At 31.7% G+C, this 13,241-nt stretch overlaps 1 protein-coding gene across 1 annotated transcript; it reads left to right on the plus strand.

The window, feature by feature from the left end:
• Positions 1-7,088: 7,088 nt before the first annotated feature.
• On the plus strand, positions 7,089-13,182 carry LOC109816314 (transcription initiation factor IIA large subunit). Its single transcript, XM_020381265.3, has 11 exons — positions 7,089-7,454; positions 7,698-7,868; positions 7,968-8,120; positions 8,252-8,306; positions 8,382-8,440; positions 8,652-8,777; positions 10,576-10,719; positions 12,192-12,249; positions 12,355-12,518; positions 12,655-12,738; positions 12,834-13,182. The coding sequence occupies exons 1-11, from the start codon at positions 7,332-7,334 to the stop codon at positions 12,855-12,857; spliced, it is 1,161 nt and encodes a 386-aa protein (XP_020236854.2). The 5' UTR covers positions 7,089-7,331; the 3' UTR covers positions 12,858-13,182.
• The last annotated feature ends 59 nt before the right edge of the window (positions 13,183-13,241 follow it).

The following is a 13,241-nucleotide window of genomic DNA, read 5'->3' on the forward strand; positions in this document are numbered from 1 at the left end:
CCAAACATTGAGAATAATGAATCATAAATCTCTATAATAATATTACACCCAAACAAAACATGGCTCAAAGACTCCTTTTGTTTTTCACAAAAAGGGCATGATAGATTCTCATCATTAGCCATAATATTTCTCTTTATCAAATTTTGTCACGTTGCTAGTTTATCCAACATAACCCTCCATAAGAAGAAAGTAACTTTCACGGCAATTGCAACTTCTATAATTGAAAAAATATTTATTCTTCATGTGATGGATTCAAGGAAACATGTAAGCCTTGTATGACAATCTCACTTAATATAGGTCATATGTTCTCTTTTAGCCACTCCCAATAAACACGAATCTCCTTATAATGCATGAGGTCTTCCAACTAACAAAGGAAGCGATTAAGTTGTTCTATTTCATACTTGAACCATTATCTCCACCAACAAAAAAATAATCTCCAAGAATCACCCTCACATTGTTTGTCATCTTTGTTAAGAATAAAGTTATGTCCTTGTATAATATGTTTCCAAGGATTGATCTCAAAGCTATAGATCTCTCCAAAACATCACTTTCTCTCCATCCCCTATCTTCCACTTTATCATGCTATCAAACCACTTGTTATTATTTTGACCACCATAGACCTTACGCACATTCTTCCACCACAAAGATGATGATTTGTTAAGTTCCACTCAAAAAAGTCCCCTCCATACATCATATTTAGACACCAATATTGCACACCATAGTGTTCCCCTGTGATGAAAAAGTTCTCACCTCCATTTAACCAAAAGGGTCGCATTAAATAAAAGAAATGTTTTTTTATTCCCAAGTCTCCCACAATCCTTTAGTTTAAGGTTTACCCATTGTACTTTCTTTTTGTCTTCCTCACAACCCTACGAGAAGTCTTTTTGGAGACTAATGATTCCCCACAACACTTTTAGGCATTTTGAAGAAAGAAAGGAAAAATAATGGAAAATATGTGAGTATCGAGTTAAAGAGACACACCCTTCCCGCAAAAGATAATATCTTATGTTTCCATAGGAACACTTTTTTAAACAATATGTCTACAATCGGTTTCCAAGTGGATCCAACACTAGGGTTTACACTTATAGAAATCCCTAAATAATAGAAAGGAAAGATCAGCATTTTACAACCTAGAAAATTCGCGTACCTTTCTTGCACTTCATTATCTACCCCCAATAGTCCTAAAGATGTTTTTTTTATAGAAGTTGACCTTCAAGTCGTAAACAAGTTCAAAGCATTTAAGCATGCTTTTGATTACCACCACATTGGAAAAAGTTGCTTCCCTCATGAAAAGAGTGTCATCAACATATTAAAGGAGATTTACATGTATATTTTTACCCCCCCCCCCCACACTTTAAAACTTGTGAATAGTTTTTTATCAACGACTTCCCTCATCATTCCACTCAAGCTCTCTGCTACAATTGTGATCAGGAAAGGAGAAAGAGGATCTCATTGTTTTAATCCCTTTGACACCATAAATTCATTTGGAGGATTTCCATTAACCTAGGTTGATACCATATTACTTATTAAACACCCTCAAATTCATTATATCCATTTATGTTGGAAGCCTAATATTTGTAGAATGTATAACAAAAACTCCCAGCATACTAAGACATATGTCTTCTCATAATTCACTTTAAATATCAAACTCTTATTCTTGTTCCTTTTTGCCTTCCCCACCACTTCACTTGCCACAAGTGCACTATGTAAAATATATCTCCCACCCAAAAATGCACTTTGCCTTTGATCAATGACATCTCCCAAGACCTTTTGGAGTCCATTTGATAGAATTTTGGTCAATATCTTATACATGCAATCGACCAAAGATATTAGCCTAAATTATTTAAGCTTTGTGGAACTTTCACCTTTGGAATAAAGGATATAAACAACGAATCACAACCCCTAGGGAGGATACCATTTTCATGAAATTCCTCAAGAAATCTCTACATGTAGCCTAAATTCTCTAAGCTTTGTGGAACTTTCACCTTTGGAATAAAGGATATAAACAAAGAATCACAACTCCTAGGGAGGATACCATTTTCATGATATTCCTCAAGACATCTCTACACATCCCCCTTAAGTAAATGTTAGAATGCATTAATGAATTTAATATTAAAATTTTTTGGGCCTGAGCTTTTGATACTACCACATTCGCACATTGTCTCTTTAAACCTCCACTCCTCAAACTTAGGATATTATAAGTGTTTACAAATTCCAACCCATGTTACAATGAGTTTGCAAGTATTCATTTAAAATAATTATAAACTACTTATAACTATCTACAAATCTTGATCATTGAAAACTTTTGCCTTCATCTCCATCATTGATAACTTGTATGATCTTGATTCTTCAAGTCTTCGAAATTTTCATTATAACTTTGTAAAAATAAGATTAATTGAAAGATAGTATCCCATCACTTAGTCAAAATAATATTCAAACATATCATCTCCCAACAATCGGCTAAAATGATTTTAGAAAGCCATTTTTAATATCAACATCTATATATTAAACACAATCACTATTTTTTTTCGATAATAATTTTGGGATTTTTTTTTACAAGAGAGTTTGTAGTATTTTGTAACCTTTTATCTAACTCATTTTTTATTTATCATTTTAAAATAAGGTATCAATAAATAAAAGTATTTTGTACTACAATATAAATTACTTATCATAATTCTAAAATACAATCTATATGTTTAAAAATATAAATTTATACAAATTTTAAATATAATTTATATATTCAAATATAATATATATGTTATATATATATATATATATATATATAGAGAGAGAGAGAGAGAGAGAGAGAGAGAGAGAGGAGGATTCCATTTATTACTTACTCTATTAAATAACTCATATTTTATATCAAATTTCAACGATTCAACTATTAAATTTAAAGTTCTTAATGCATAAATAAAGTCTGCAAATTTTTAAAAAATTTAAAAATCATTTGATACTTCATTTTTTTAATTCAAATTGACGGATAATCATAAAATTATTTTATACATTGATTTGAATTAATGAAACCAAGTATCAAATAGTTTTTAAATTTTTTAAAAATTTGCAGACTTGATCTATGCATTAAAAACTTTAAATTTAATGGTTGGATCGTTGAAATTTGATGTAAAATATGAGTTACTGAACAAAATAAGTATAGGTAGACTTACTCCTAAAATAAATGGATCATTTCTTATATATATATATATATACACTGGATGTACAAAAATACTAGTTATAAAAAATAATGGTGTTAACAAAGTTCCCTCAATATTTATCTCTTAACTAGATATGAAAAGAACAAATAATACTACCTTCGTTTCTCTATATAAGATGTAGTTATCTAATTCATCAATATTAAAAATAATAGTTAACTTAATTTATAATAATAATTTTTTCCTATTTATGTATACTTTTAAATTAATTTTTTTCCAATTAATACTCATATTTCTCTAAATAAATTATAGTACATTTTCTTTAAAAATATTATAATTAATATATTTTATCAAATTAAAAGAACACTATTTTAATTTTAAAATAATTATTATATAAAAGAATATAAATTAATATTATATAAAAAAAATTATTCTAAAGTAGATTTTATTAATAGAAATAGAAGCAGTATAATTTATTTTGGAGCAAAATTAATTTAACATCACAATTGGATTTTATTCAGCTATAAACTTTAGTTTATTCTTCATAGCTAACCATTTTTCGATACTATTAAAAAAAAAAAATTGTCATGTTTTTTTTTTGTTCGTCCTTGGAGTATCCATCGCTGATAAGCGTGACTAATCTCCTCGCTAGGTTAGATACACTTCAAAATGTGAGATAACTGATCCCAAGATTTAACGCGACTGCATACACAAAGCAAGATTCGAATCCCTAACCTTATTTAAGATCAACCCCTACCGCTAAACCACACGCTTAGGGTTAGGAAAACTGTCAACACCATCACAATGTGTACACCAAATATAATGCGGAGTATACATAGACAAGGAGATAAAAACATGGACATCAAGTATGGCAATGTTTATAATAAAATAAGTAGGTACTAGTTAAATGTTAAAAAATAATAATGTATTAACCATTACAATTCACACGATAAATAAATCAAACAGCAGAGAAATGTCACGATTCACGAATGCAAACGCTACGAAAATAGACGTATATTGGTTTTTTTTTTTAATAATAGCATTAATATGGGGTATTCATGATTAAAAATAGTGACTATTTTGTGTATGGAAAATGAGTATTCGCCTTTCGATATAATTTACTTTATACCCAAAATATATTGGATTTAATGATTGGAAAGAATAATTTAGGAGGACATGTTTTATATACATTAATGAATATGTATAATAAAATTTTTGTTAGAGTTTATAAGTGTGTATGAAATGAGTATTTACCTTCTAATATATTTTATTCCTTATTCAAAATATATTGGATTTGATGATTGAAAGGAATAACTTGGAAATACATGTTTTATATTTATCACTTTTTAATTTGCACATCACATAATTACATCAATTTCACATAATTCTTAATAGACTAATGATAACTAAGTGATCTCAATACCAATATCTTAAAAGGAATAAATTGAGTTATATTAAAAAATATAAGATAAATCTGTTGATGATAGAATAAAATAATCCTGCCATTTAAAGATAATTTATTATTTATGATAAATCATTAACTTTTTATAAGAAATAACAAAATAGTCATACTAACAATAGTATTTAATTGAATGATAATATAAAATTATTTTATATGATAAATATATGATTATTAAACTCTTAAAAATTTTAAAAAAATTCTATAACTGTATATAATATAGTTGAGAATGAGAGAAATAAGGAAATCCGAATTTCAATTGAAATTGCAACTTACATTTGATCTCTAAGTCATGTTTAAGATTTTTTTCACCAATTTATCAAAATTTACGGTACAATAAACTTTTTTTACATTTAAGGAGCCCTCTTTATAACGTAACTCTTGGGTGTTCCTCATCATATTACAGAAGCTCCTTCCCAAATTGCTCTAATCAGGGAAAACCCACCTAGAGAATAAAATATCATATATTGATTCATATTTTTCTCATCAGTTCAAATATGCTAGCATTTGAGTCGCTAAAAACATGATTTAATAGCATTAAAATATCAATTATATGTTTGATTTTAAAAATATAATAAAATATAAAAAAAAACCTTTGTTCTATGTAATTACCAACCAGTGTTTAACAAATTTAAAAAATGAAAATTTGTTCTCTTTATTTCCATTTTAATTGAAAATTATAATGCTTTTATTCTATTGTATTCATTTTTATTTATTTATTATGTTATAAAATAACTTTACTAATCACAAATATCTCATTTCTTTAAGCCACTAATTGGCTAACGTCTTCTATTGTATTTTTTTTACTTGGCATTTATTTCACAAATGTCTATTTTAAATACTATATATGATATATGATTAGAGGTTTAAAATAGAAAAAATTTGCTCCACCTTACCTAAGCATGATGAGGTGGGTTAACTCACATCGAAAAAGTGAATTAAATTTTTTAATTCATTTTATTTAGTGGTAGGTTGACATATGCTAAAAATAATAAAAAAAATTGTTGATGAATTTACTAAAAAATAACAAATATATAAAACTTAAAAAATAAAAAATACCCCCAAATAATAATTTTAATTATTCTCCGCTATGCAATAAGATAAAAACATGTACTCATCCCTGTATTGTAACAAGACCAAAAGGATGTAATTAACCACATCAATCATATCTCAATATTTTTCATCGTCAACTGTAAATGCTAAGTGTTTCTTTCTTAATTTACAAATCATTCAAATCTCGTGTAAAAGAAAATCCAAGAAAATGTCATTGAAACACTATTTCACCAAAATATTGAAATTCATCAAACAATGCCAATAATTAAAGATATTAAAAGTTAATCACCTATAAATTTTTTTTACAATAATAATCAATTATATTTTTTAATAGTGTCATATCAGTTACTTATTTAATAAAATAAAAATAAAATAAAATAATTTAAAAGATATAATTGATTATTAGTGTAAATTTTTTTACATCAATGGATGATTGACTAATAATTAAAAGCTATATTTCGATAAAAAGTAAGAAACATTATTTTGGAAATTCCAATACGTATTTTCAAATTCGAAGGTTCAAAATGAAGAAGGAAACTTTTGTCAATTTGAAAATAGATTCACTTTTAAGCTCTCCAAACTACAATTTAAACACACTACACTCATCAATCTAATCAAATCTCCACCACTTCATCTGCTTCATTTTCACAACTAATTAAGTGAGATGGATAAACATTAATTATATACAAGTTTAACATTAAAACAAAAATCAATGCTACCGTAGACCATCACAGTGCACCACTTTTATTCACCATTTGATTTATCTTATCATTTGGTAATGTGGTATACCACCTTATACTGGATTTCTCTCTCTCCTTCATCATTTATTTGTACACCACCGTCTTTATCACTAATCGCAAAACCACAAATTCCACAACCCCATCCAATTCCTATTTACAGTTGTTTGGTCTTCCTCTTCCTCAAGATTTGCGCGTGTAAAGCTAAGCAATTGGAGTCTTTCATTTTCCTTGGCACTTAATCTGCAACACCTTCTCCCCTTCAATGCTGAGCCATATGCACCAGTGGTCCTTGTAGCTATAAATCGATCCGAAAGTCGCACTAGGATCCAAAAATAGGTGGATGTAGGTGGCGAGTTTTTGGCTCTATTTTTTTTTTTTTGGAAAAAAGGAAGGGTTTAAGGTGAGGGACAAACAATAAAAATAATCTAGTGTGGGTGGGTAAATTACATAGTTTTGTTATAAGATAAATCTTATCTAACAATAAATAAAAGCGGTGCACGGTTTATAACAAATAAATATAAAAACCAATCTCTTTTTTTATTTTTATTTTTTAATTAAAATTATTTATAATTTTCTAAAACCATCTTTTATTGTTAGAGTGGGGCATGGGTGTATGATAGATATTGTAATTTGTAAGAGGGGAGCGTAGGAAGTAGGAAGTAGGAAGTAGGAAGCGAAGATAAGAATGAAGCAGATCTGAACACGTGGTGTGCGCTTCTTATAATCGGATGCAAACCTATTTATATTCCATCCTTTATTCTCTCTTTCTGGTCCGCCCCTTCCCATCTCATCTAATCTCTCTGTCCTCAGCTTTCACTCCAAACCCTCCCAAACCCTAACCAAACACCTCACCCCTCTCCATCCATCCCTTTCGCCCAATCCGACAATCCACCGCACGCCGCGCAGCTCCGGCGGAATAAATCCACCATGGCGGCCTCCACCACCAGCCAGGTCTACATCCAGGTAATCGACGATGTCATGAACAAGGTTCGCGACGAGTTCGTCAACAACGGTGGTTCCGGCGAGGAAGTTCTCAAGGAGCTTCAATCCGTAATAACTCTTCATTTCATTTCCATTTCCATTTCCATTTCCCTGTTGTTTTGATTTCGTTTCACCTGTACGTGCTTTACTTTCAAATTGATTCATAGATAAATTGAAATTGTTGACTGATTTGGTTTGGGGGAAGTCGTCTTATTTTTAATTAGGGCTTCGATCTAAGCATTTGCGCGATTTTTGTTTAGTTTATGAGTTTATTTCTTCAATTGTAATCAAATCTTTCGTATGTTTGTTTAGATATGGGAATCGAAGATGATGCAAGCTGGTGTAATTGTTGGTCCCATAGAAAGGTCCGTGCTACCTAAGCCAACGCCCGGTGGTCCAATTACTCCGGTTCATGATCTTAACGTGCCTTATGAGGGCACTGAAGAGTATGAAACTCCTACAGCGGAAATGCTTTTCCCCCCTGTGAGTTTGAGCTCTTTATTGTGAATTTGTAAGTTACATCTTCCTGGAAACGTGTTTTTGTGAGGGTTATTGATTGGGATTTTTAATGTAATGTAACAGACGCCGTTGCAAACTCCTCTTCAAACTCCTTTACCAGGAACTGTGGATAACTCGATGTATAACATTCCCACTGGACCTAGTGATTTCTCATCTGCTGGAAATGATTCTGGAGGAAATAATGAGATAAAAGGTGGAAGACCTGGTCCATACATGGTAATGTTTTATCATTCTTTCAGATTTTACTTCCGTAATATTTTAAGTAGATGCCTGACACAGTGCATGGTGGTACTACTACTTTTTTTTCTTTTTGATGCATGTATTATTTACCTTGAAATATTTTACAGCAACCTCCTTCTCCCTGGGCGGCGAACCAGAGGACTTCACTTGACGTCAATGTTGGTAAGTCTCATTTGAATCTAGAGCATGGTTTTAAGCAATATGGATTTACAATAATGACTGTGTGTGTTACTTTAGCTTATGTGGAAGGGCGGGATGAGCCAGACAGAGGAACTTCTAATCACCCTCTGACACAGGTAAGCAACTAGGTGAGGTCTTTTGGAAAAATTGTCTGTTTTCAATTTTGAAGAGGCCTCCTGGCAGAGTTTCTTTCATGAAGTCAGAATGTTACTTCTTTCTCCTTGTAACATTTTTATCAGTATTCTTTTGTCTTAAATTGACCTGAAAAGAGAAAACAGAGAACCCACCTAGCATTTACATATTATTGGTGTTTGGGAAAACATGCAGGACTTCTTCACAATGTCCTCTGGGAAGCGGAAACGTGATGAAACTGCTTCACAATATAATTCTGGTGGATATATACCTCAGCAAGATGGAGCTGGAGATGCTGCATCTCATAATTTTGAAATTGAAGTATGGTCTTCCTTCATATTGCCAATATCAAATTGATATTTTGTACATTTACACCTGCTTGGTGCTTGCATATTATTTGTAGTTCTGTATTGATGGTAATAATAATATATTTTCATCTCTGTGACCACATCTGTTTTTCTTGTAAATGAACTTGTGGTGTATGACTGAAGGTATACAATAGTAGATCGGGTTTAATAACATATATTTCAACTTGTTCTGTTGGATACCTTTTTTATCTTACCTACAAGCAATGTCATGTTTACATCATTGGAGGCAAAAGTGCTTGGATTTTCACGGGGATAGTATGAGGTTATTACTGACACTTGAATGGGCACTGGGGCAGCACGGAAATATTTCTAAAGAGGATGATAGGATATTTGCAGACAAGTTTGAATAACAAGGGTTCTCTGTTAACAAAAACTAAGCTTGAATTTAAGGTTCTCACACTGTCTAAATGTGTTATCAGAACCCACAGACAAATTGCACTGGGTAGTGTATGCAAAAATCACGCTGTCATAACGTGGGAAGTGGTGGGGTTGGGAGGAGATTGGGATGTGGGGATGGAAGATGGTGAAAACAAGCCTTGCCATCTCTACCTACTTTACATCAGTTTTTCCCCCTTTCCAAAAGGGCATAGGTAATGCAGAAATCTCATAAGTTTATCCAGACACAATGGTGTGAAGTTGCAGTTTACCATGTATACAAATAGATAATGACTTGAGTTCAGAACACAAGTTTTGTATAATATGCTTGAGTTGACTAAAGTCTGAAAAGGCTGCACCCTAGGACACCTTGTGTCAAATAGATACAACAAAAAACAGTTTATAAAAGTTTTACTAAAGATAACGAGATTTTCTACCCCCTCAAACTCCATTTGTCCGAGCAAATTAGAGATTGATAGGTATTAGGTAGGTTGAGGCTTTTGTTATTCTGTCGTCTATTATTGTTGTAATAGATTGTGTTGTTTTTAATCTTTAAACTTGCCCTATTTAGGGTTGAAGTTTTAGATTCAAGACAGACATTGAAGTTTTTATTAGTTCCCCAAACACCATTGTATCATATGTTCTCTTGTCAATGAAATCATTTACTTGGTATAAGGGAAGATAACTAATTTGATGCTTGATCCACATCTCAAATTCTTTATTGTGTTAATTATTATTATTAAATTATAGTAATTTCATCTCACATCTCAATATATATTAAGACTGTCCAATTTTGGAGACATTGCATTTGATTTTGTGATCTTTCCTGCCATTCAATGTTTAACGTTTTTGTTATTTATTTTTCTTCCTAAATGGATTGTTATTGGCCCAACTATTTTGATTTTCTTTTCCGAAGCACTCATGCAGAGCATGCAGATGCTGATCTAGTTGAAAGATAACAAATTTCCTCATCTGGGATTTTATTTAAGATTTTATTGAACTTAAGAGACATTGTTCCATGAACTTTGTTTCTTTTGTATGTGATGAACCACATAATCCATAACAAGTGTTTATAGTGTTCTTTTTTAATGAGCTGTTGTATGAATAGCTTCCATTTGACAGTATATAAGATTGCGTTTCTCAACTGTGGCAAACATTATGTCACTGATCTGCAGCATGTATATTTGCTCAGATGACTATGTTAAACAGTATAGGTCTGTCTTCTTTCTGAGCTGATTATTGTAATAATTGTACATTGTACTTTTGGGATCTTGCTTTACATATATGCATGCATTTATTTCTGTCTATTAATTGTTAACTGCTGGTTGATTGAAAAGCCGATTTAATTGCTGAATTTTTTAATATAAATCTTTCAGGTATATGGAGGGGACATCTCAATTGATGCAGATCAGAATACTTTTAAAGGAAAAATGTCAGCACATTTGGAAAGGACAGCTTCTCAGATTCCTCAACTTGATGGACCAATTCCCTTTGATGATGATGTGCTTTCTACTCCAAATGTGAGTAGTGGATTTTTTCCTCCTTGTGCTCATAAAAGATTGTATTGAGATGCTTCCTCTTTTGTTCTTTACTGAGGCTTATAGATATGCTTCTGTACATTTTTCACTTATATCTTTTGTTTTTTGGGTTTCCTATTTTCGTCTTACTTTTAATATTTTGGATAAAGGTGTATTAAACCCTTTTAATGTTGGGTTTCTAGTACATAGACACCTCAGCTTTCAATTTTTGTAGTTATTAATCTGCTTGCATTTTGAAAAGAAAAAAAAGAGGATTCATTGTGTGCCTTTTCTGCTTTCATTTGTTGATATGAATATAAACTTCAAAACAACCCATACTCCCTTAATAATGTTCAACTACCAATGCTTCTGTTCTTTACTGAGGCTTATAGATATGCTTTTGTAAATTTTTCACTAATTTCTTGTGTTTTGTTTCGTACTTTCCCGCTTTTAATATATTGGGTAAAAGTGTATTAAAAACCCTTTAATGTTGGGTTCTAGTACATAGACACCTCAGCTTTCAATTTTCGTAATTAGTAATCTGCTTTCAATGTGTGCCTTTTCTGCTTCAATGTGTGCCTTTTTCTGCTTTCATTTGTTGATATAAATATAAACTTCAATACAACCTGTACTTCCCTAGTAACGTTCAACTACTGAACTACCAATGCTTCTGTTCTTCTTTCATTTGTCAATATGATTATATGAATATAAACTTCAAAACAATCCATTCTTACCTTAAAAATGTTTAACTACCAACGCTTCTGTTGTTTGCTTTGGGAGCTGGGACTGGGATAAGATCTTTCCCTGATGAAATAACAATTTATTTCAATGTGTTTGGTCCTCATTCACTAGATTTGAGGCGATATGTGAGGTTGCTTGATTGTCACAAATGAATGCCATTTGAGTTAGATTAGGTCACAAGTAAAGACACGACTCAATATTTCTCTTTGGCATTAGATCATACAATAACACTTTGTTTCTTGCTTTTCCAAGGAAGAAATTATCACCAATAAAGATTCATTACCCAGAAACGGATCTCCTGTTAGTAAGAGAGTCTACCCATTTTACTTTTGAATATCCCCCACAACTTGAGTATGCCTTTTTCTTCATGCAATAAGAGACCTTGTATTGGAGTTACTTTAAGATATTTCTAAATGTAAATTATTGCATCCCAATGTCCTTCACTGGGAAACTTGAGAAATTGGCTTATCAACTTTAAAAGAAATATTTGGACTAGTGACAGTGAGATAATTTAGTTTCCCAACCAGCCATCCTGTGTCTGGGTCAAAAGTGGCCCCTTCTAACTTGCAGAAGTTTGACATTGGGGTCCATAGGAGTGTCCTCTAAAATGTCCATTGCATTTTCCTTTTTTAGTACATATATTATTCTCCATTATGTTATTGAGACACAAAATTGATCACACATCTTGTTTTTGTTGCATTCAATCTTACTGTTTTTATTTTACTTGGTTGTAGATATACAATTATGGAGTGTTCAATGAAGACTACAACGTTGCAAATACACCAGCTCCTGGTAAATTGGGAACGTAGATATGTTACTTATATTATGTCTAGGGTTTTGTGCATTTATCTATCTATCACAAATGTTTCTGATGCATATTTTCACCCTATTTATTAGAAGTATCAGCAAGTACCCCTGCTCCTGTTGCTCAAAATGAGGTTGATGAAGAAGATGACGATGACGAGCCCCCCCTAAATGAAAATGATGATGATGATTTGGATGATTTGGATCAGGGTGAGGATCAAAATACTCAACATCTTGTTTTGGCCCAGTTTGACAAGGTAGCAACGTTGCTCTTCCACCTTTTGTGTAACTTATATTTTGAGCGCCATAAAAATGTGATATTGTTGTATGTTTAATGATTCATTTTTGGAAAATCATATTTTGAGACTAATAGATGTCTTGCGACAAACTTAGGTGACACGTACCAAGAGTAGATGGAAGTGCACCCTAAAGGATGGTATCATGCATATAAATAATAAAGACATTCTCTTCAATAAGGTTTGTTAGTTGTGAAGGAGAACAATGATATGCACTTTTCTGTTCAGTTCAACTTGTCAAATTGTTGTGTTGGCTGAAACTATGCTATTCTGCAGGCAACTGGAGAATTTGACTTCTGATTTTGTCAGGGATTGGTCTGCCATTTAGTGGCAGTGCTTTGGTGAAGTCGAGTATTTTGTAATCTTTCTTTGATTATAATTATTAAATTAGATCTGGAGGAAGAGAAAAGTCCTTAATACTTTCGCCACTGTTATATTGATGTTGGCCTGTTGTACATAAAGGATGAGCAAATTTTGGCCTTTACATGGATAGGTAGTCCGAGGCATTTCCCGAAGTTTGCCATTTGTCTAGTGGGATATGTATGTCTATTACTCTATTAGCTCTGCATACTTGGACATTTTGTTTTCCATTTGAGACTATATGATATTAGACATTTTAAACTGCCGTGACTCTCGTTTGTTTTTTGGCCTTCCTAAAAACGACGATAATGACTACTGTACAGG

Source organism: Cajanus cajan, chromosome 8 (assembly GCF_000230855.2).
Source record: "Cajanus cajan strain Asha chromosome 8, NIPB_CcT2T_4, whole genome shotgun sequence".
Taxonomy (NCBI): Eukaryota; Viridiplantae; Streptophyta; class Magnoliopsida; order Fabales; family Fabaceae; genus Cajanus; species Cajanus cajan.

What these genes read in the sequence shown, in the direction of transcription:
- LOC109816314 (XM_020381265.3), top strand. Translation starts at nt 7,332, where the DNA reads ATGGCGGCCTCCACCACCAGCCAGGTCTACATCCAGGTAATCGACGAT. An exon ending in TTCTCAAGGAGCTTCAATCC is followed by an intron (nt 7,455 to 7,697) that starts GTAATAACTCTT and finishes ATGTTTGTTTAG; the next exon opens with ATATGGGAATCGAAGATGAT. An exon ending in CGGAAATGCTTTTCCCCCCT is followed by an intron (nt 7,869 to 7,967) that starts GTGAGTTTGAGC and finishes GTAATGTAACAG; the next exon opens with ACGCCGTTGCAAACTCCTCT.